The 23,825-nt window shown below is 42.8% G+C and overlaps 3 protein-coding genes across 3 annotated transcripts; all 3 read right to left on the bottom strand.

Annotated features, from left to right (window-relative positions):
* Nucleotides 1–374: 374 nt before the first annotated feature.
* On the bottom strand, nt 375–3,577 carry lrrc23 (leucine rich repeat containing 23). The gene is made up of 8 exons (XM_042097681.1): nt 3,430–3,577; nt 2,987–3,145; nt 2,786–2,895; nt 2,425–2,687; nt 2,107–2,237; nt 1,680–1,816; nt 881–1,085; nt 375–655 (listed from the first exon to the last, which is right to left on the bottom strand). Exons 2-8 carry the CDS (start codon nt 3,107–3,109, stop codon nt 626–628), a joined length of 999 nt encoding a protein of 332 aa, XP_041953615.1. The 5' UTR covers nt 3,110–3,145; nt 3,430–3,577; the 3' UTR covers nt 375–625.
* Nucleotides 3,578–3,686: 109 nt separating this feature from the next.
* On the bottom strand, nt 3,687–16,728 carry rbm10 (RNA binding motif protein 10). The gene is made up of 23 exons (XM_042097781.1): nt 16,606–16,728; nt 15,944–16,028; nt 15,137–15,686; nt 14,844–15,029; nt 14,609–14,678; nt 12,883–12,956; nt 10,998–11,084; nt 10,807–10,867; nt 10,536–10,694; nt 10,012–10,172; nt 9,745–9,842; nt 9,237–9,324; nt 8,939–9,122; nt 8,746–8,837; nt 8,498–8,600; nt 7,683–7,774; nt 7,382–7,552; nt 6,898–7,080; nt 6,719–6,781; nt 6,352–6,531; nt 6,009–6,074; nt 5,347–5,435; nt 3,687–5,068 (listed from the first exon to the last, which is right to left on the bottom strand). Exons 2-23 carry the CDS (start codon nt 15,958–15,960, stop codon nt 4,978–4,980), a joined length of 2,865 nt encoding a protein of 954 aa, XP_041953715.1. The 5' UTR covers nt 15,961–16,028; nt 16,606–16,728; the 3' UTR covers nt 3,687–4,977.
* A 726-nt stretch (nt 16,729–17,454) lies between these two features.
* LOC121713340 (rho-related GTP-binding protein RhoA-C) lies at nt 17,455–23,753 on the bottom strand. The gene is made up of 5 exons (XM_042097874.1): nt 23,644–23,753; nt 21,841–21,996; nt 20,218–20,338; nt 19,741–19,871; nt 17,455–19,144 (listed from the first exon to the last, which is right to left on the bottom strand). The coding sequence occupies exons 2-5, from the start codon at nt 21,994–21,996 to the stop codon at nt 18,971–18,973; spliced, it is 582 nt and encodes a 193-aa protein (XP_041953808.1). The 5' UTR covers nt 23,644–23,753; the 3' UTR covers nt 17,455–18,970.
* Nucleotides 23,754–23,825: the final 72 nt, after the last annotated feature.

Genomic DNA, 23,825 nt, shown 5'->3' with positions numbered 1-23,825 from the left:
GTGCTATTTGTATGTGTAGTAGTACTGTGTCAGGAATAATACTATTTTTGCATAGCCCTAAAGAATGCATTCCTTCCAACTGCCACAGGAGCTGGAAAAAGGCCAAGAGCAAGAAATGGCCAGAACTGGTTAGGCCTGCCCAGAAGTACAGCACAACCTTGTTTTAACGACACATCATCAATGAATGAACTTATCTTTTCAGCACTCTTTTTTACTCATTATCAGTGAAATTAGAGTTCACAATTTAATAAGTTACTTACAATAAGTATGTCAGTAGGTAGGTTAATATTCTATAAGTCACTTTGGACAAAAGCATCTGCTAAATACAATAACCATAACCATAATTACAATTCACACATCCAGATATCCCTGAATACATTAGAAAATACCTTTATTAAAAAAAGTTCCTAGATCTGTACAATGTACAGAGCCTACATAAATATGTGTTTTTTTAATCTGGTTTTTGTGGTACAACATACCACAGTTTAAGCATGTTACAAACACATGCAGTGTTGCTTACAGAATCATGGCCCGCATTAACTTCCTTGTCTACCGGGCTCTATATCGGAAGAGGTCAAGTATGCACTGTAGACAGTATAAAGCAAGCCGGATGCTGTAGTTGTTACTACTCTTTTGGATCTTCATCTTGAAAGTCCTGAAAAAAAGATGCACTTAGTTAGGGATAGGGATCAAATGAGATGGTATTCCATGAATTCATTGAACTGTGTCTTAGATCAAACCTGGATGCACAAGTACTGAAAACATACATACTATTTCCTCTACTTACCATAAGCCACATGTTCATTAGACTTTAATAGTTGTGACCCATTGAAAACAATCCACAAACAAAGCATGTGAGTGTTTTTCTCTGTTCCCATACCTTTTGTCTCTCCAGAGCATCAGCCTTCTCTTCCTCAGAGGCAGGTTCCTTATCCAGTCTCTCCAGTAGAGGGAGCTGTGATAGAACAAACAGCCTGTATTCGTCGGTCTCCATGATGGGATTCTCAGCCAACACCAGTGCTCGTAATGTGTCTGCCACACCCGCTAGGCTACGCAAGGCACTCCGGGAAAATATTAGGTTACCCCTTAAAGGAACAGGGCACATGAGCACAAGGGAGCCTTTTGATTAGAGAATAGACATGACTTACGATGACAACATTTCATAAACTGCCTTTCTAAAGATCAAGTGTTGATCTTGACCATCTGTTCTCATTCATAGGCAAGGGAAGGCAAGACACACTCTCTGTCAAGAATACCTCTGCTATGGGCATGAAAGGAGAGAAACTGATTTTTGATTTAATCTCCCCAGACAGATGATGCAACTAGGGGCATTCACTATGTACAACACAGTGTGTAACTTATTTGGTTCTTACAACTTGTGTGATTCAGGATGCTGCGAACACAACAACAGGATGATAGGATTCCCAGATAGTTCACCTACTGATGGAAAAGTACTCTTCCTGCACTGTAAAGTCCATTATAACTACAAGCATTTCTTCATTGCACATGCAGACAAAATAACAATAACCCTGCACACCCTGTTAAATAATTAATATTGGTGAATTGAGCTAATAACGCTCAGAGATAGGCTAGTATAATAGAAAGGTCTGCAAAACACGCAATCACTCATCTGAGGGCAGACCCCTCCATTAGTATGTAAATGCAAATATGACTCTCACCTGACATTCAGGTACTGCAGAGACTTCATGTTGGGACTGATTCCATCCAGAGTCTCCAGCTGGTTGTCTCGCAGATGCAGGATGGTCAAACGCTCCAGCTTGTGGAGCCCCTCCAGACGCTTGATGATATTCTGGGCCTGGAGAGAGTGTGGAAATCAGACCAAAAACTTGGGACAGAGAAGTCTTCCATCAGTAGACTGGCGCTTCACAGCATATGTAGAGATTATAGGGGAAAATACCTTTTTCTTTTAAAGCACAAACTGAATGTATGTGTGAATATACTTTTTGGATTATTACATGGATTTACATGGAAAGAACACAGTGAAATATAACCCTTTGACCTTTAACCTTAAAAGCTAAGGTTAAAGGTTAAAACAAACTGCAAAAAAGATACTGCTATTTAAAATGATTCACTGCAATACGGTACCAGGTAAAGTCGGCGAAGATTGGGCAAATACAGGTCCTCTGTGGTCTCCAAACGATTTCCTCTCAGCTCAAGTGTAACCAGGTTGGTCAGTTTATTGCACTGCAGACCTTGCATCCTCTGAATACTATTACCTGTAACCGTTCAAATGAATTTGAATATGTGATACAAACAATTCAGTGTGTATTAATGATCTCAAAATATGCTGAAATAAATTAAATAAAAACAGGCGAAGTTGAATTTCCATGACACAGTTCTACAATTGCTGATGGTAAAGCCACATGAAAAGACAAATTCTTTTGATAGAGCAACTAAACTAACCAGTGAGGTTAAGGGTCTCTAGAGCAGGCCCACTGAGCCCCTCTACATCTTGGAGGCGGTTCTTGGCGATACTGAACCACTGCAGGTAGATGAGTGGCTCCAGCCTCTGCCCTCTACACTCCCGGACATGGTTCCCATCCAACTTCAGCCAAAGCAGCTGGGTGAGTTTAGCCAGAGGATTGAGGTCCGACAGGTGGTTGGTGGATAGGTCTATGAAACGCAGGTGCACAAAGGACTCAAGGAGACTGATGTCGGTCAGGCTCCTAGAGAGGGAGCCAACAGAATAGGTGTTTGAAAACTGAATACTTCTGACTTATGCTAAATTGTGGTTCAGTTCTTTCAAGGCAGGCATGTGACTCACCTATCTACAAGTTCAAGCTTAACAAAGGCATGTGACAAACCATTCCCTGTGCGACACAACAAAGAAAGGCCATCTTTAATCATGTCCTGTGTCACTGCACAAGATGGGACCTGAATGCAGTGAAAGGAGATAGAAGTCATAAAATCTAGAATCGTTGATGGATTTCAGTATATGAAGGACTAAGATAAATTTTATGAGAACCTTATACTGTAGTTGCAAATTGGCTTCCTCCGTTTGTCCTTCATCAAAATATTTAGTTCCATCATCTTCTGATTCACCTGGGTCCAGTCCTCTTAATTCGTCATCTTCTAGGTCAGACATCATGAATCCGTTAGCTTTTAGCTAATCTAGATGCTTTTCCTGTTGGGTGTCAAAACAGTTCTTGAATATTTAATTAACTGTTACAGCCATTGAAACCTACATACATCATAGCATACATACGATGTAAGAAATAACGGTTTGTGTATTTTAAAGCACAGCTATTTACACATAATTTGTGAAAAAAGTTAAGATAACTTTATCATGGTGTCCACCATAGATGGTGTCCACGGTAGCGTTAACGGTAGCAAAGCCTAACACAACGTTAAGCTACGTTAACATTACAAACTCTCATGAGAATAAGCCATTATTCGTTGTCATCAAACCTTGTAAATTAAACAAATGACGAGGTCCACGGGTAATCACGGTGTGACAAGCTGATTGATATTACCAATTTTTATCAACAAGAATTTTCATTAGACAGGCCTAACAATCCCTCTCCCCAACAGTTTACACTAGTTACCATGGAAACAGTACCACTTCCTGACAAGTGACTAAGTTCTCTTAGTTAACAGTCCAAAAATAGGTGGAAACTATATGTTGAGGATTATCTTATTCATTAAGTACACGTTCAATGACAGAGTTCTGGTTAATTTACTTTAATTGTTTTTTTTTGTAACATCTGCTGACTACATCAAACGCAGGAGCTAGTATACTACTGACTGTGTTTTTTTAACCAGCTGTTTCCATATCCAACAGGTCTGTGTAAAAAACAGGGTGACGGCAACATCATCATCCCTTATTATAGATATGTACAGATTTACTCGTTTGTGTATTAGGTTTCTCCTATACATACCTATGGTCACAATATATTGTGCAAATGCATTCTGTTGTGCAATTCCAACACCCAACACACAAAGAGGAAATACACAGGGGAATTATCTCATTGCGCTTGTGTTAAGAACAGTACAAAATTACGCAAAAGTTCATTACGTAAAACTCCCACTTCTCTGATTCACACTGGATTTCCAGGAAAACCATTCATTCACAACACACTCTTCTGATAAAAACAGTCAAATTATAAATAGATAAAAGGTAACACAGGCATATGTTTTAAGACTTAAGATTACATCATTGGCATTTCAATTTACAATTGCAAAACAAATACAAACAAAACGGCACATATAATTCAACAGCATTAGCCATGACACATAGGAATGCATCTCTGTAAATGGGGTTGACTAAATGACAAACTTAGAATTACAAACAAGTCTCAAACCATGTGACTATAACCAAGGACAAATATATTTCACACATATATATTTCACATATATCTCTCTCTCACACACACACACACACACACACACACACACACACACACACACACACATTCCCTTTTATACACTTCATCTTCAACAGTCACACTTCACAACAACGCTGCTAATGCTCTTTCACGCCATCAAGTCTTTGCATAGGAGTGTATGTCTGAGCATTAATCTCCGTGCATAGCAAGAAACAGGATAATCACACCATAACCTGTACTTCAGCTAAAGGCAAGTCATTTTGGAGCAGTCCCATGGAAAAGTTACATTTCCTATTTCTTTTTTCAAGTTTAAAATATGAATGTAATGTACAAGGTGAGTTTTGAAGGCAGTTTTTTTTTTTTTTTTTTTTTTGACATACAGACCAACGTGAGGTCATCATGAACATGTGCCAGGTGACGGCAAAAAAAAAAAAGCTTCAGTTGAAGAGCACATGCGGCCCCATGAGGAAGACCAAAAGGTGCATTTGGTGCAACGGTTAACGGCCAAGAACAGAGTTGAACACTGTAGTCCATGCAGGGTCCTCCAGGACAGACCAGGCTGAGTGATGCTGAGTGAACTGAATGAGGAGGATGAGGAGGCTGGGGTGGGCGGGGGATGCAGGACTGCTTCTCAGTCGGTGGGCATGTTGCGGAGCAGAAGGCCTTTCTTCACTCCACCCTGCAGCATCCGCGCTCCGAGGCTGATGCCCGAGGGCCCATCGCTGGCACATGAAGGTAGAGGTGTTGGTCAACGCAGATATCCATTTATGACAAATGACAATGACATATAACTGATAACACATAAGCAGTGGTTATATAAAATATATTAGGACAACAATTCCCGGGGAGGTTTTCCAATCAATGCTATGAAAATGTTTTCCAGTCTGTCGGCTTTAACAACCTGAATGCCAATATGGAGCTATTAACAGAACATGAAGAATTCCCATGGAGTTGTAATAATGACAGTGTTTTATGTAATTGGAGTGGAGAACATTCTTACATGGGGTTGAACTTCCATTTCTTGGCCTCTGGTTCGTCGAGGATGCCCCCCTTATCCCTCCTTTCTGCAGCCCGGTCTCTGTACCTCATCTGACATGAAAAATACACCACATCAGAAATCAGTCAAACTGACAAGAAAACAGTGGATTTAAGGGAGTGATCAGATTAAGACGGAATACAGGCAAATTTAAGCAACAAGCCCCGAGAGGTCGTAGGTTACGCTGATTCTACAACAGCTAAAGGGCGTTGTAGAATCTCTGCGCTAGCGGAGTGCCTAAAACCCCCCTTTGCTGTTGTAGAATTAGCGTAACCTACGGACTCGAGTGGCTTATTGCTTTTCTAAAACTGTTACTATAAATACCTGGCAAAGTTTCATAAAGTAAAGGTACAGCAACTAGAAATATAACGGAGTTATTCCTAGATAATCATTCTTCCGCAAGAAATATATTTCCTCTATCTGAATGGTTGCCAAGCAACATCGAGACAAAGCTTTAACTTTTGTATCAAGTTGTGGTAGCAAAGTAATATAGAACGGAATGCGGTCAAGGTGTATGTTTGTGCTGGATTTTACAACGGCATCGAACGTGATTCAGCCAATCACAATCAAGGACCGGAACTATCAGTTTTAGAAAGGAAAATCAGGAATGCTCCTGGAAATCTCACCTCGCTGTCTGCTCCTCCTGGGCCCTCCTGCTGGCCCTGCCGGGCCCTCCTCTGCTCCAGGTTTTGCTGAGGAGAAAAAAAAACACACACTTCAGCATCACAGGTAAAGTATTTTATTGTAGTCAAATACAGTACACAGTTGTTTTGGACTTGGCACCAAGGTGTAAGTAACATGCAATAAAACAAAGAACCTTCATTTATCGAGTAAAGAGACACAGTAGTAAAGAGACATAATCTCTTGTCATCATGCCCAAGTCTTTAGTCCAGTATAGATACATACAGTATAGATCTTTATTTTTTAACAAAAACATTGGAGGAAGTTGGACATCAGCCAACTGCATACCTTATGCAGCTCAGAGAGCTGCTGGTGGCGAATAAGGGCCTCTTTACTTGGGAACTGCCTCCTACACAGTAGGCAGGCCAGCTTGGACCAGTCTGTTAGTCGCTCCTCCTTCTCTGTCCCCTCCTCATCACTGTCTGTCTCGCCACTGTAGGCAGCAACCAGAGGACGAGGAGGTGTCCGCTACGACCGGGCACATGCATAGGGGACAAAGGGAGAATTAACAGCTAGAGCCAGTGGACAAAGAGGAGCCTGAACTAGTGGACAAGGAGGCGTACACTGATGGCTGACTAAACACATGGGAATTGAGGAGGAAGAAACAAAGGAAAGAATAGATATGGATAGACAGACACAGAAGAAATATCTATACCTCTCTCTCCTCTGGATGCTTGATCTGTTCTAGGAGAATATGAGGTCTTTCGGACAGAGCACCCTGGGAGAACACAAACATAAATTACACTTTTACCGACTCGTTTAAAAGCATGCATTAGTGAGTTCTGAGCATGAACACTCATGTTCAGAGAGTATTTCTGAGAGAGAGAGTCTTGCCTTCTTCTCCAGAATGGTGTATCCCGCGTCTGCGCTGGCGGATTCTCGGCGGTCGTCGGGCCGGCCCTGTCCAGGGCCCCGTGCTACGGGGTTGGAGGAGGTGGAGGCAGAAGAGGACAGCGAGCGCACGTTCTCCTTCTGTCTGTTCAGGCTCTTGGCCCACCTCTCCATGTCCTTCGCTATCTGTCAAAAACAGCAAACACTGCTCGTTAGGCACCATTTAAAACAGCAAACACTGCTAGTTACACACCATTTATAACAGCAAACACTGCTCGTTAGGCACCATTTAAATAAAAGACAGAACCTATTTGGGCTCCTCTTGAAATATGATAAATACAATATAAAAAGGTTCAAATATGACACTGAATATCCTACAAAACCCCCCGAAGGTGACATTCCTCCAAAAAAATGCATCCTTATGGACCCTAAGACATGTACAGTATGCACAATCCTAGATGTAATACTGATGAGATGTGAGGTCTACCTGCTGAGCAGTTTTTGTCTTGGGCTTGTCCTTCTTGTCCTTGCCTTGAGAGGCATCGAGAGATGCGGAATCAGCACCACTAGCACCGTCTGTTTGGGATGATGCTGGAACGTAGGTCCTTTTCTCTCCATCCCAATACATGTACTGTTGCGTATGGGAATTGTAGTAGTACTGAAAAGAAAAAGAAAATAAAAGTCATGTACTTGGAGACAATTAAAGTAAAGATAGTAGAAAGTAGTATAGAGGTACAGTCCAGTAAGCCATTCAGACTGTACAAAATCCTTGTTGGTTGGTTAGTTACCTGTGAGTTAGCATCATAGTAAAGGCCAGTCAGGGGGTCGTAGTAATACCCCGAGCTCTCGTCATACTGATAAGTGGAGACATCAGGAACAGCTAAGGGCAGACACAAGCTGCATGTTAGTCCATCAACAAGAACACATTAAAATGAACTAAGAACACATTAAGATGAACTAAGAACACGTTAAAATGAACTAAGAACACGTTAAAATGAGCTAAGAACACATTAAGAATGAACCATATTCAGGTGGAGAGTTACAGCATAAATATGGTCTTGTCTGCAATCTTGACTACATCATGTTACGACCCCCTGTGCCCCCTTCAGGTCCTGGCCTGTCAGTGCATGGGCAGGGCTGGGCCTGGTTAGACTAATTACATTATTAGATGCACCTGTATTGGGTGGGGCTATAAAAGGGGTTCTCTCTCTCTCTCGGTAGGCACTTTGATAGTCCTTTACACTGGCACGTTATTCTTTCTCTCCTCTTTATTTCTATTTTCCCCCTTTTGCCTTTCACTTACTCATCTTACATGCTGATAGCCTACTACCATTTACATTCACGCATACACGCACTCTTCAACATTCATCTCCCTAGACACTATAGTTTGTTAATGTTGCGATCAATATTAATAAATGGTTAAATTTGAAACTGTTGTTGTCTCCCTTTATGTTGCGGTCTGTTCACGAGCTGGCCGTAACAATCACTAAAAGAGCCATCAAAGCTCAAAAACACCACCACCACGCTTTGGCAGTGCTGCAAAGGTAGTTATTTGCCCAGATGCCCACCCCTAACCCCCCTGCAGCACTGAATGGAAACGTACGGTACTGAGGAAGCTCTGATGACGTCCCCGGTACTGATGGATGGCTAGGAGTGGCAGGCTGGGGTTTGCCAATGATCTCCACGGTTGCAGCTCCATGGGCCTGCTTCAAGGCATGGCAGAGAAGTTAAGAGAAGAGAGATTAGTATGCTATGATGATCTACATTTTCAATAATCTAAACATCTTTAGCTCACAGAGCGACTCAACAGGCTGTGATCTTAAGAGTGCAGGTGGGGGGGGGTCTCATTACCGGATTGGACTGTGCGGATGTTGCCGTGGAGATAAGATGAACTTGTGCTGGAGCGATCGTGACAGCAGAAACTTTCGCTTCAGATGTGACCACTAAAGGGACAAAAGACAACGCACAAATTCAATGACATCTTAATTCATAACTTCAGGAAAACCTTTGAAGGGCTGTTTACCTCCAGCAGTTATTCACCTTCATAGGCTCCCATGAGGCCAGAGGACGGCAAGGTTGGCGCCTGCTATCGCACTCAGCCCCTTGTGGCCCAAACCATCAGACACTACTCCATCCTGCCTCTCCTGCCCAAACATGGACAACACTGCACCCTGCTGGTACACTGCAATATCACTAGCCTGGGCCACACCTGAGCCTAGCTGGGCATTCTGAGGAGGAGCAAATCACAGAGACAGAGAGGCAGAGGGTTACATTCTGGAGTAAAGACCAGCCTACATACAGAATACATTGTGGACTCTCTAAAGGTCTGGTGTAGAACGCACCTGTGAAACAGCCCACTGCGCTGCCGCTATGGCTGTGCTGGCCACTGTGGCGGCACTGACACGACTCCCATCAGTAAGAAACACATCACTGAGATAGAGAGAGAGAGAGAGAGAGAGAGAGAGAGAGAGAGAGAGAGAGAGAGAGAGAGAGAGAGAGAGAGAGAGAGAGAGAGAGAGAGAGAGAGAGAGAGAGAGAGAGAGAGAAAGAAAGAAAGAAAGAAAGAAGAAGAAAGAAAGAAAGAGATGGAGCAAAAGAAAGGGAAATATTGAGGGCAAGACAGGAAAAGAAAGAGGAGAAGAGGGAGCAAAAGAGGGTAATTGAAAAAATGTATGGACGGGTTCAAAAAGAAATTGTATTATTAGAAATAGGAGCATAAAATGGAATAAAGAGAGAATCACAGACATCATTAAATGAAGCATGACCCATACACTCACTGCTGGGCACATTCATTTTCAGTCTGAACACCAGAGAGAAAAAAAAAAAGGCTAAATTGTAGCCCAGCCATACCGCTTGGAGCCCTTGGCAAACTCCACCGCGATGACTTTGCCGTCAATGGCCAGAGGAGGCTGTAGAGCCTGAAGGATCTGGAGGAGCTGTGAGGCCTCCTGCAAGGACAGAACGACACACATTAGAGATGACAACGCTGAGATAGCTCATGAGGGAATGTCTTTTAAAGGACCACAGAGAAAATAACAATCAAATTAGAGTGTGATTTGAGGAGACACTGACTAGTTTTTTCTGTGTAGCTGGGGGACCAGTGTTCCCGTGTCTTACCACAATGGTGGTGAGCTGGAGGAAGGCGAAGCCGCGGTTCACTTGGGTCTGCTTGTCCTTGATGAGGCGCACGTTGGAAGGAGAAAGCGTGGCGAAGGGAGCCAGCGCTGACAGGATGGCCTCCACATTAGTGTGGGGTCCCAGGTTCCTCAGGATCAGAGCTAGAGTGTGAAATGCATCAATTACGCTCGGCAGACATACACGTAAACAGATGCAAAAATCCTTCCTTTAACCACAACTAACTAAACATCTGTGAGCCAAAATAAACAACTAGAACACACTAAAAATCTACACTCACAGCTATACCCAAAGGCCCATTTACTTTTCAATTCGGTCTGTGGAGATATATAATTTAGCAGCTCTGACTGGAGTCCCTGTCCCTGGAACACTCTGCCCTGGAGTCTACCATGGTCACTTGACTGATATATGATGGAATGTGGTATGACAGAAAAGGTGTGTGAAAGGAGCTAGCTAGATAGATAGATAGATAGATAGATAGATAGATAGATGGAGGCAGGACTCACTGTCATTTGCCAGCTCTGCTGCCTGTGACGCTGCGGTCAAGGCCAGTAGAGGAGCCGAGGGCTGGTAGAGAGTGGGCAGGGGCAACAGACCTTGGGCAGGATCCTTTAGTTGCCCCAGGGGCAAGTCCTTCTGCACCAGAGGCAATTTCAGCTCAGCTTCTGTGAGGCATGTCGACAAAGTCAGCCCAATGTTTCACTTTGTTGCATCCAACATACTGCCTTTATGATCATGTCCTTGCAAAGGGTATATTACATAAGGCACTTAACCTACCCGATTTTGGGACGCTACACTTGAAGCATTTTTCACGCCTTTTAAAGTTCTGCACTCCACACTTCAAACAGAGATGAGAAATGTGAGAAATGAAAAACAGCCAGATGAGCCTTTGGTCAATATAAATAGCCTCCTGATTATATTTTTGGCACAAAAAGACACTTTAAACAAATGGGCCACTTGTACCCCACCTTATTGCAGAGCCAGTCCTCGTTGGCACGTGGCTTGGGGTCACTATAGTGCATGGACACCCGCTGTCCTAAAATAATGAGCACTCTCTGGAAGAGAAAGAGAAAGAAAAGGGAGAGAAACAGACAGAAAATAAGCATCCGGATCCAGCAGAATAATACCAAACAGAGAGAGAGAGAGAGGAGAGAGAGAGAGAGAGAGAGAGAGAGAGAGAGAGAGAGAGAGAGAGAGAGAGAGAGAGAGAGAGAGAGAGATCTCACCTCAAAAGTCATGGGGAGGGAGAGAAAGAGAGAGAAAGATCTCACCTCAAAAGTCATGGGGAGGGAGAGAGAGAGAGGGAAAGAGAGAGAGAGAATTGGGTAGAAAAAACAGAGGATTTAAGATCTCAGAACCAAATAAAAGAGAAAGACTGAAAAAATAGTGAGAGAGAGAGAGTGAGGGAGAGAGAGAAAGAGAGATGTCACCTTCGGCTTGAAGGGCATGGGACGGACACACTGGCCTGTGTGCGTGAGAGTGGACGTGTGTGTGTGTGGACGGCCCTCTCTCCGACCCACACCCTGACCACCTCCCCCCTTGAGGGGAAACATGGAAGCAAGGATGCTTATCCTACCCATTCATCTACCCATCCACCCAGCACCCTTCCCCACAGGACAGCAAAGAACCTCCCAAATCATCCAATACATTTTGAAGTAGCATCCAAGCATGCGCAAAGGCAAACAAGCTGAAGTGAACCTAAGAATAAATCCACTCTGCATTTATGATAGAAGAACCCAGTTTAGCATCTACCAGAATAAACTCAAATGAAAACTTAAGAAAAGGCAATAAAAACCAGACAGACATGCCTAATGCAATAGTATTTTGCTTTTCACAAATTGGACACCTTCAAACAAGTATCATGGTTGACTGGCACAGAGGCTGACAGTTCTGCCTTGTAGTGCCATATCTACCCAGCACCCTTCTCCCTTGCTTCTGTGTCTATTTTGAGCCAGCAGGCTTCTTTTGATTTCTATCAGCCTGATCCACTTGTGATGTCAGAGAGACGTGCTCAAAAGGCCAGAAAAAAACATTACAGGGAAGGGATGAGTGACAGCTCCAGGCCTAAGGCAGACACGGTTTATAAATACAATGCCTACAAGATGTCCTCTCCATGTGCCTGTCTGTGCTTCAGCACCCTGACTAACCACTATGGCCCTCATTACCTCCTCATTCTGAGGCTTTGTAAGACAAACACTCCTCCCAAAACAGCAACGATGGGGGAGAAAGTGGGGAGGATGTCAGGGGTGGGTTTGGGGGCAAATTGGCAGGAAACAGGGAGATATAAAAACAGACAACGTCAACAAAAGAAAAAAAAAAAACAAGCAAACCAATAAAAACAGGCAAAGAGGAAGAGTGGATGCATTTGGGGTTGATGACATCTGCACTGCAGTGAGGTACTTTACATAAACTCCACTCCATGTGTGTGAGGTATTGGTCATTCAGTGAGCTGCCTCATTCCTGTTTTACCCCGTTGCTGACAATAGAAAAAATTAGAAGAACCCTTCACATCCACCCCTTTAATACTAATCCTGATGAGAAGCAAACCTGATCCTTTACTCCTGTTCAGTAAAGTGGCAGAGGTGCACTGCATTTGAGGGGGATGGAAAACAAGACAGTTCAAAATGGCCGTCAATATAAATACAGACATACAAGCCACACTGCAGTACATTCACTTAAGGTCATTGCACCCGTGTTGTGTTCAAGCATGTCTACACACACGTATGTGCTCGTGATGAGAACATGAGCAGTGTGTCTGTGTGTGTGTGTATGCGTGAGGAGTGTATGTGCAGGTGTGTGTGTGTGAGTGTGTGTGCGTGTGTGTGTGTGTGTATGTGTGCAGTGTAAAGTGACCTGGTTGGTCTCCATCCATCGGGTGGCCTCCTGCAAGTGATTAAACTCGACGAAGGCGAATCCTCGGCTTTGACCTGGAGACACAGCCGCCGGGCCACAGTGACAAAACAACAACAACAACAACAACAATGCAGTGAGGGGTTAGTGCCTTCACAGGAGAGACAGAGAGAGAAAGAGGGAGACAGAGACGGACTGAAAGATTTAGAGACAAAGAGGGAGCGCGAGAGAGAGAGAGAGAGAGAGAGAGAGAGAGAGAGAGAGAGAGAGAGAGAGAGAGAGAGAGAGAGAGAGAGAGAGAGAGAGAGAGAGGGGGAGCAAGGAAAGACAGAAAGCTTTCTAACCACTCATCACACTGAGTAATTTGTTCAGATGAGGAGGTCAGGAGACAGCTCCTTCCCCTGCGTAGACAGGCTTGCAATACCTCTCTTTGACTGCAAAGACAAACAGCCACATACCAGCTCACACATCACTGGTGCCCTTGGAGTTGGGATCCTGTGTTACTTTATATGCCTCTGCTGCAGCAGAATATCTTTTATTTCGGTCATTATCTTAGTTGCTAAATTGCCAAAATGGCTGACCATTTGCATTGAAATCAGAAGTGATCCAATGAGCTGAATATAAACATGTCCCTTGCTGTTCTGCGATATTCAAAGAGTTGACATGAAAGGGTGAAAACATCCATTGTTTTTTGAAGAGCAAGCCCCAGAAGAGGAACTAAATTTGTATTCAGTGTCAGCAGGATCCAAGCTCCCTGTGTTGTTACATAACACTTTTATTAAAAGATGACTACTTCGAGTGTGTAAGCTCGCATACAAGGAACTGACTGGGCCGGAAAACATTTACAGTATAGTTAATTTGCAAAGAGTGTCTCAAACCCACTTCTCTTACAATGGACATTGCTTGCCTGTTACTATAATGACCTGAAATTTCCACTGTCAGAGCAGAGCAAGACACAAAAAAGCCATTATAATGGCAAACACAAACAAAATAAGGACATACATTTAGCACAGGGAACACATTTCAGTGAATAATGACCTTTCACAGAAAGGCAAAAGAGGGACTAACAAAAGTGGAGGCCAGGGAGGGAGCAGAAATACTTACTCTGAGAGGATGCCTTCCTCTGGGTGTCCCAGATGAGTGTGGAGAGGTTTAGTGAGGTAGCCAACGTGAAGGGAGGGGGGACAGCATACAACTAAACGCTGAGAGGAAACCATGCTTTTCTGTATGCTGTGAGTGACTATACTGAATGTATGTGAGTATACTGAATGTGTGTGTGTGTGTGTGTGTGTGTGTGTGTGTGTGTGTGTGTGGGTGTGTTCGTTGGTCTGGCTGTTCGTTGGTGTGGATGTCAATGCATATAATCAAGGACACGGATTCTATGGTTAATAAAGAAGCAAAACTAGGTGTTACAGAGCAAGACCATGTTCGAAAGAATAGTAACTGATAAGGAGGGAGACAAATCAGACAAAGAAAATGAACGATACTAAGGCCTAGGTTGAGACAAATGCGCCAGATTCTTAGGGTCTACGATGCTTGTTGACGGCAATGGGATGAATCAAAGTTCCCCTCCAGACAATACAATGTAAAAGTAGGAGAGAGTGAGAGACCTCGAGAACAGGAAGACTGCCTCTTCAAGGCAAGCGAGAAAGAGAGATATACGCAGACCGAGAGAGAGGGAGCAGGGACTAAGGGGAGGATCCAGAGTCACAATCAGCGGTCAACTCACCTGAGGACTTATTTCTCATTAGGCGAACTTCACGAGGTTGAATTCCTTGCTCCTGCAGCAAGTTGCGGATCTGGAAAAAAAAAATACATCAGTGATATACAATGCATTCAACTCATATCAAGAAACAAAACTCAATTCAGCAAAAAATATTATATTTCTTAGAATAATGGAGAGTTACAGAAAGGCATGCTTTCAAAATCAGCGAGACGGCATGCCATGCGGTGCAAGTGCTGACCTCGTTGACTGTGGCGTTTGGGGGGAGCGTGCGCAGCATTATGATGTTGCTGGGCTTCTGTGCCTGGTCCAGCTCTGCTCTGTAGTCCTGGTCACTGCGCTCGGCCTCGTCCAGGCCCAAATCAGAGCCGGCGCTGAATCCCGCCTCTCTGCTGCTGTTACCACCCTGGCCTGTGTCAGAGAAAGCCTGAATGCCAGCAAAATTGTATTACTATTCAGCAGATGACTGTCACACTGGTTTAAGATGTATACAATATCAGGGGGAAAAGATCCCCTTCTTCACATCGATGTCACCTTTCTGTGGCCGAGCTCTCTGCCAAACTGGTCCTCTTCCCCTCGTCGAGCTGCACCGCGCTCTTCCTGGCCAGCAAACGCCCTGGCACCCCAGCCCTTCATTTCGTGGCCGTCTCCAGGGTGATGGGCCTGATTCTCTGGAAAGTTTTTCTGCCCTCTGAAGGATGTGTGATCCCTTCTGGGCCCCTTGGACTCCAACTCAAACCCAAAGTCCCGATCATCCAGTCGGAATCTCTGCTGCTGAGCTTGCTGGGGTTGGGCTTGGGAGTGGGAACCCCGGGGGAAAGTCTTTCCTGATCTGCTTGGGTTGGTGCCCCGCATCCCCCTGTGCTGAAAGCCCGATCGACCGTCCGCGAACTGAGTGGGGGAGAAATCTTCTGATCCGGCGATGCCGTCATCACGGCCACACTGCCGCTCGTCCTCAGAACGGTCCTTATAACCAGGCTCTGCCTCTGCCTCATCCTGTCCATACCCTCTGTAGTCCATGTCTCTGAAGTCATGTTCAGCAAGGCTGTTGCCATAGCGACCAATGCGGTCCCCTCGGCCACCCCTGGTGCGACATCAAACAGAAGAACAAAGTAAGGCGTCAAGTCATCAAGTAACACTGCAGGTTTCCCTCCTGTCTTTAACACTGCTAGGGTCAAGCTTCAATCGAATAGTTAAACCGCTGAATTGATCAAATCAATACTAAGTCAACAAGTGAGACATTTGATCTGTGTTCCTAGGCACTGTGGTAAGGAGCCCTGGGCATGCAAAAACCACAAAGTAAAATTAACTTTCTATGACATGCAAAAACTATCAACTCACCGCCTTTCGTACTCCATATCACCCTATGTGGGCCAACGCTTGACACTGGAATGTTTATTCCCCTGTACTTGCAGCATTCACAAGCCTTGTGCAGAGAGCAAATGTTAACGTAATGAGACCTTTTCCATTCCAATAAACACGCAACATATTAGCTGCTAAGCGAAGAACTGAAGATGACTCAAGCGAGCTGAAACAGAACCGAGGACAGCAAAAAGGTGCCGAGGACTAACGTTACTTATTTCGTCTCACCTTGGCCGTCAGCACAACTATGCTGAGGTTGCTGTAACAAGGGTGATATTTGACTAGCCTAGCTTTAACGAATTTAGCAAATACAGCAACCCCCACCAAAACCTTTGCTGTCAAATAACGTTACATTTAACGTTATCTAGGCAAAATTTCCGAGTGACGCTGGCTGGAGAATTGAATCACATACTCCAAGCAAAACAAGTTCGCTGACTGGCCTGACAAACCAGATAACTAACCAGTAAGATAGACTGGTTTCATATAAAATTCTGCCCTCTGCGCCGAGGGTTAGCCTGGCTAACGAAAACGTTAGCTATTCTACACGAAATAGCATTCACAAGTTTCAGAGCTTTACACATTAACAGCTCCCCGCTTTGCTGCAATAGTTCAAACTGGCAAGCAATATACTTTGTACTTACATGTCGGGCTCCTCTGAACACTTGTCTTTGCACTATTATGACTACTCCGAGTTACCAGGCCCAAGAATCAAGGTTGAAGACAGCGTGATATTGGTAACTACAGTGTGGGTGGAGCATTACGCACTGTTGTATTCCATTGGTACAAAATGTAATGGTTCTTGATTGGACAAAATAAATGGCATTCTGGTCATGTCATGTACTAAAATAACACGCAGGCTTTCAAGTAAGGGCTGTGACAAAAAACAGACCGTCTAATTCTGCTCAAGACTTTCCAATGGGCATAATCAAACAGTAAACATAACCATAACTTGCTGTATATCTGCAATGCAAAGAAGTACTTGCACGGAAGGAACAACAATCTGCTGTGTATGCCTACTTTGATTAAAAAACCCATGCTTATTTGATCAATCTGAAAATCCTCTGCTTGTAATAATCATACAGTAATAATGCCACCTCGTGTTTTTTCTCTATATACAATGACAATAAAGTTGAATCTAATCTAATATACCTTTATACCATTACCTGCATAGGTCATCATAGCACACCAGAATACAAATGATGACCATTAGTTCAGTTTTACATGACATAAGAAATTTCTTTTATGAGCCTTTATTGTCCTGGTGCTTTTCCCTCTGGTAGCTCTGAGCAAAGAGATGTGGATATCTTTACACTTGTTAAATATGACTAAAACTAATACTCATTATTCGCTCCAAATGGCACATAAAACAGGCCATCAAATCGCGTCTAATTGGAGTGTCAACCTGAACCACTGTTAGGGAAAAGCAAGACATGCAAATTGTACAACTTAAACAGAACCCCCTTTTCAACAGAAGACAATGCTCTGGGGACTAAACTAAATCAGATTTATTTGAAGTATTTTTAAAGCAGATTGAAGAAATATGGAAATGTATTTTACAAAAAGTCAAATGCACCAAGATAATTTTTTTTTTCATACAACACAATTGCAATTGATTTCTTTAGAATAAACTCCAATTAAAACAATAATATATGCACTTTCAATTGTTTACTTTTAAAATCTAAATATTTCTCATGATAGATTCTGAAGATTTGTTTTAAGGAGTAGTAACTGCTTCAGGAAAGGCCAGTAGAATTCACACAGGGTTAAATATACAGTTCAAAAGCATTGAAAGAAAAGAGAATAATATTATTATTACTGGTAATAATAATAATACTAATCATAATTAACATTATATTCAAAAGAGGAGAATGGAGGGAGTAGCACACAGAACCTGACAAATATCACTAACTTAAAATTCCACTCAAAAGCGTGCCATAAAAGTAAAATGCCATTTTCAATTTGCAACTTTTAATAATCAAGTACAAATATCATAACCCTTCCTGACACGAAGACCGAATGTTGTGTCAGTTACTCTTGGTATACAGTACTGTGCTGTACTCCTCCACGGAACAACAAAACAGGTGATCAAACCAAAGCAGTTATTTAAAAATCTACACACAGGCAAGCTTATAAAACACACTCTCACAAACTTGATGAGCAGGATGGCCCTTACATCTAAATGTAAAAAAAAAAGATGCTGATAGATTTTTAAATATACCTGAACTGCAAATGGTTTGAATCACTATATTGGAATAATAATAATAAAAAAAAAACATCCAGAATGTTCTGTGACATCAGCTACCAGAAGAGAAGCAATGGAGAGGAGGCAAAATAGTAGGGAAACCCACCCTGCAGTGTTGACCTCCCTGTGCTTAAATTCAGTATAGAGGAGGGTCATACAGTCAACATCCACACAGAGAGATATAGAGAGAAAAACAACAGACAGATTCAACACACATGCATTCACATACACACACTCATATACAAACATATACAAACGTACTTACAATCGTTCGGACAGACAACATGACCGTTTCGAACTTGCCACTAGAGACAGTACGTAAACCTATGGGAGCCAATTATCGTAGAGCCATTTATAAAAGTGGGGCGTAAAGGGGGTTGTTAAGGGAGTCAAAACCACTGAAAAAAATTATCCATGAATCCCAGTTTGAGTCCTCTCCTAACCCCTCCCTCCCTCTTACTACTGGTTTTACTGAGGCAAGCCTTACGAGAGAGAGAGCCGCTGGTAGGCCTATTCACGTTACCCCGCCCCCTCCCCCACCCCCCAATCAACCCCTCCCGGGGTGTCTTAGAGGTCAGAGCTCCCATGCCAAGCAAACTGTGACCTTTAACCTCTGCTGACCCCCCCCCTTCCTCCCTCCCAATGCATCCACGCCAGAAAGACAAACCTACCCCATCCTGTCCCATCCCGTCCCTTCCCTTTCTGTGTTCTCTGGGCCCCCTCATCCCCCTTCCCCCGTCTCCGTCCTGTCCAGGTGGAGGTTTCTATAACAGCAGGCACGCATTCTTCTTGCCACGTTTCTTGGCCTGCAGCGCGGCCCTGGTGGCCATCTCAAAGACTTCCCTCACGCCATCTTTTGTCTTGGCAGAGCATTCTAGGTAACCGAAGGCATTGATGCGGTTGGCCATGTCCCTTCCCTCCTCTGGCTTCACAGGCTCCTGTTAACACAAAATTACACAGATGGTGGAGGTCAATAACTGGTAATGCATTTTATCTACCAAACATATAGCCTTATTTTTTTTTGGGGGGGGGGCAATCGCAGATGTATCTATATTTTAAATGTTCATTTGTTCAAATGTTTCATTGTGAATTTCAATATCAATATCAAACTGAACCGCTGCAAGTTTGTGTCGCTTTGGACAAAGCATCTACTACATACCTGTCAACTTTAACTTGTTATGACTGTCAAACAGTCGTCAAACTGGCCCTGCAAATGGGCTCGTAATGAGCCATAACAAAACTCAGCCAATCAACAAGGTGCTTTAGGAGGACAGAAGGAAGTGGTGCAATTTGACTGGCTGATTCAGAATCAGGGACAGCATCTTTAAGTACTCTATTCTATGTAATGCAACTACTCAAATGTCAGCAAGTCAGTTCAAAACACCAAATATAAAACTGTTTTTTCAGCATAGCAGCTACTTGATGTTCCAGGAAAGCAAATATGGCTACACACAACAAACTGAATGCCAAGAATTATCAAGCTCGGAGGCCAAATAACATATCTGGGACATGTGACGGGTAAACCAGTGGATACCTGTTTCATTTTGGCAAGCTCCCTTCGTGTGTGCTCATCGTTGCGCAAGTCTTTCTTGTTGCCCACGAGGATGATAGGCACGTTTGGGCAGAAGTGCTTGACCTCAGGAGTCCACTTCTCTGGAATATTCTCTGTGAGGAAAAAATACAAGGCCATGCAATGGGTCATCTACAAACCACCACACCTGACCACTGGATGCTGCTCTGATCTGAAACCGATCCACCTGATTAGGTTGGGGCTGCACCCATGTCAGTTAACAGGAGTGAATTCAATACATTACAATTTAGTGATATCTTAGAAAAACGTTTTCACTTTCACTTAAAAAATGTGACACTTGGAAACTTAAAATATTACTCAATAATACTATTATTTAAATATTACACAATAACAAAACAGCAATTGATCAGTTTTCAATGACTGGCTAGACATCAATTGCAACAGAACCTTCATCATTAAAACATTAAGTCCAATGCTTACCCAAACTGTCAGGACTGTCTATGGAAAAACACATAAGTATGACATCAGTATCTGGGTAGGATAGGGGTCTTAATCTGTCGTAGTCCTCTTGACCAGCAGTATCCCACAAGGCTAGCTCCACCTAAAAAAGGACAGTTTCTTCTTTAACTTTTCCTAGATGAACAACTTAACCTGAACAAAACAGATCTGTTAACAATATTCATTATAGTGACTATAAACAAAATAGTGTAAGTGTTTAGATATATGCACAATATGCTTGAATATTATGTATAATAGCTGTATAATAATGAATTGTGTATTGGGGGTAATGGCTAGAATATGTAGTACATGACTGCATCAACAAAGGACAAAAACTCAATTTAAGTGGATTCATTTCTTCAATGCTGTAGCCTGTGCATCGAGTTACAACAGTTGAAAAAGCAATGAAAAGTGTCCAAAATGTAGGTATATTATATTTCGAGAAATTAATTGAAAATGTCGAGAGGTAAGAGCACACTCAGACTTTCAGAAATCTCTTGAAAATAATAGTTAATGCTTGGAGCCAACAATCTCTTTGCTTATCTCATCTCTTGGGGAGACCAGCTTGCAGCTGGCAGTTGTGAAATTTCCCCAAATAATATCCTCACTACTTCACAATAAGATATACTTAAGGAGTTACGACAGTTTTCCCAAATTATTTTTTGGGGTCAATAGGAAATCAGTACAACACTTTCCAGCCTGACAGTCTTGCATCCATCTATATAGATTGGCAAGCACATCATAATTTGTCCAAAAATGAAATGGTGCTACGGTCACTACTACTAAGGTCAATCCTCCTACCGAAAAGAGGGCAGTTGATAAGTCAGCCTACTCTAGAAGGCTTGAAAGGATTTGAAAACCCTGTCTGGCCCGTATTCATTGGGAAACTTCGGCTTTGCGTTTTAATGTGAATCTGTAAACACCTGAAAACAATGATGTGGAAACCCATGTTCCCTTCTTGATTGCACCTTATCAGTCTGATGCTTCTTGGTTCCCTAAGACTCACTTCGACTTCCACCACTTGTCTGCCAGCGGTGAATGCAATATGGAGACAGTACAAGCCTTAATAACCTTACTGTCTTTGGTAGTATCTAAAGTGCAGTTAGTCATCATTTTACAATGCTGACAATTTGTGCGAATGTCTCCCCCACCCCCCCTGTCCGTGCGGGACACCTAGACAACTTTCGGAAATTGCAAACGTGCTGTGTGGACGGAGAACGTATTTAGAACTAAACGTTTTAAAATGAAAACAGAATAGTGTGGATGTGTTCAATCCTAACGGTCAGGATTTAGTTTATCCTCATCAGTCCTTGGTAAAGTCATTGGGATATTTCATATACTCTTACCAAAGGGAAGAAACATCAATAATCACTCTTGACCAAATTTAAATACCAATACCAAAGCATGACAATTGGCATAAATCCTTGGTCTAACAATTTTTTATCTTCAGGGCTAAATACGACCATTCTTATTAGTTGTTATTAAGTGTAGTATAATGGACTCGTAACCAGAGGAAATTCTGTTCAATTCATGTCCACCGAGAAACAGGTGTGAATAACCTGGGCTGTTCTTTACACAGCTTGCCATACCGTTCTCTGTTCTTACCTGTTTTCCATCCACTTCGATGTCCGCCACATAGTTTTCAAATACGGTGGGCACATAAACTTCTGGAAACTGGTCTTTACTGAAGACTATGAGAAGGCAGGTCTTTCCGCAGGCTCCATCCCCAACAATCACAAGCTTTTTACGAATGGCAGCCATCTAAAATGGGCATGAACCAAAAACAATCATTAATAGGGTCTGTTGAAGCTTCTGAGACAAAACGGCAGGAAGATGCAGTCAACTATGAGAGGGAATCCCAACACTGACAGACAGTTGAGAATAAATATGGATATGTACTCATCTAGAGTGCATTTGAGTAGTCAGGTTATATTATAACCACTTCATGACTGTACTTCAACAAACATCTGTAGGAATCGCAATCACTGCAGACATTGCGAAGGGGAAGAGGCTCAACAGTGAACGCTAGCAGAAAGAACAAGCTGAGCATCGAGTTTTGAAAGCATGCCTACGCACAAGTGAAAGCTTAAATTTCACCGAAAACACGGGACATTCTTATTGGGCTAAATCAGCGTGTCCTTTTCCAAACAATTTTTAATAAATCGGAAGTACAAATGCGGAAGTATGGGCTGACCGGAAACAACATTATTTTGTTTAAGGAAGCGTTATGGAAATATTATACGTATTTTAAATGAATACTTGAGGTATATCAAATGTACTATACGTTGGTATTGAACAGAGTATATTTTAAAGACACCCGTTCGGTGAGTTGAAGTAATCTTGCGCAGTGTTTCACGGCCTCTGGTGTAACCTAGCAAGGCCTTTGCACCGCCCCACCGCACCCAAAACACCTCGAAGTAAAATAATTGTTTTCAATTGATGTTTAAATGTACCAAAGTCATCCTGCGAGTTGCTATTCAATAAAACAAAAAACACATGTGTCGTATTTCAACAAATTCACTTGTTTCGGTCAGTTATTAGTACGCCACGTCGCCTTGTCTTGTTGAGCTAACATAAACCAGCTAGCTAGCAAGGCTCCTAAGTAACTTCAGTGCTAATTTAAAAATCCGAATAACTGTTGCTAGCACGCTAACGGAGAAGCTAGCTAGCGGAGAACAGCAAAGTTCAAAACCGGCCGGCGAGACAACTTGGATTAACGATAACGTTGAAAGCTAGGTATGCAATAGGGGTACTGAATAAACAGACCACTGTGTAATTAAACAAACAATGACTGGGGCAACGCGTGTGACCACATCGAGAAAAAACAAATACATATATTTATATAGGCAACCAGATACAAAACAACACTACATGGGCAATGTTAGCTGGCCGACACAGCGGCTAAGGACCGCAGGTTTGTCTGCTAAGTAGCCTAGCTAGCTGGCTGCCTATCTATGGACTAGAACTAGCAGCTGAGTACCGACGCCAAGAGCGTCAGGACAATATATTAGCTAGCTAGCTAACGTTAACGTTGTTTTGTTTGCCTGCTAGCGACGTTTCGCCCTGGTTTAGCCCCATAACAACATTGAGAAAGAATAAATCCGACTATTCCCAACTACATTTACCCCTGGACACACTACGAAATGTACTGTTGCATTCGCCAGAAACTTTGAACCAACTGATTTTTAAAGCGGCCAGTTCTTGGTGGGTTAATAAGCCGGATAAGCAACAACGAAACAGGCTAAGCGTTAACCAACTTGGATAAACTTGATTTTGGATAGTTTTTCTACGATCTATTAATGATTTGGCGCGGGTAACAATCATGATCGTCTACTCATTTTCGATAAGAAATTGTGTGCGGATTCCGAAGAATTCGGGCTTGATTGAGATTAAAGGCAAATAATTTACCGTTTCAATATGCGGTGTGTCCTCTTTCCTTCTTCTCCCTACCAGGGTCTTAATCTCCGCCCACTTTCACAATGCCACGCAATTTCACCCGCCCTTGTGGTTAACTGGTCCAGGTAAAGAAGTTAGAATTTGTAAATTAATTTAATATAATGATAATATATGCTCCACAATAGATTATATTT

This window comes from Alosa sapidissima, chromosome 7 (assembly GCF_018492685.1).
Source record: "Alosa sapidissima isolate fAloSap1 chromosome 7, fAloSap1.pri, whole genome shotgun sequence".
Lineage (NCBI taxonomy): Eukaryota > Metazoa > Chordata > Actinopteri > Clupeiformes > Clupeidae > Alosa > Alosa sapidissima.
This window is presented reverse-complemented; position numbering and strand designations above follow the sequence as displayed.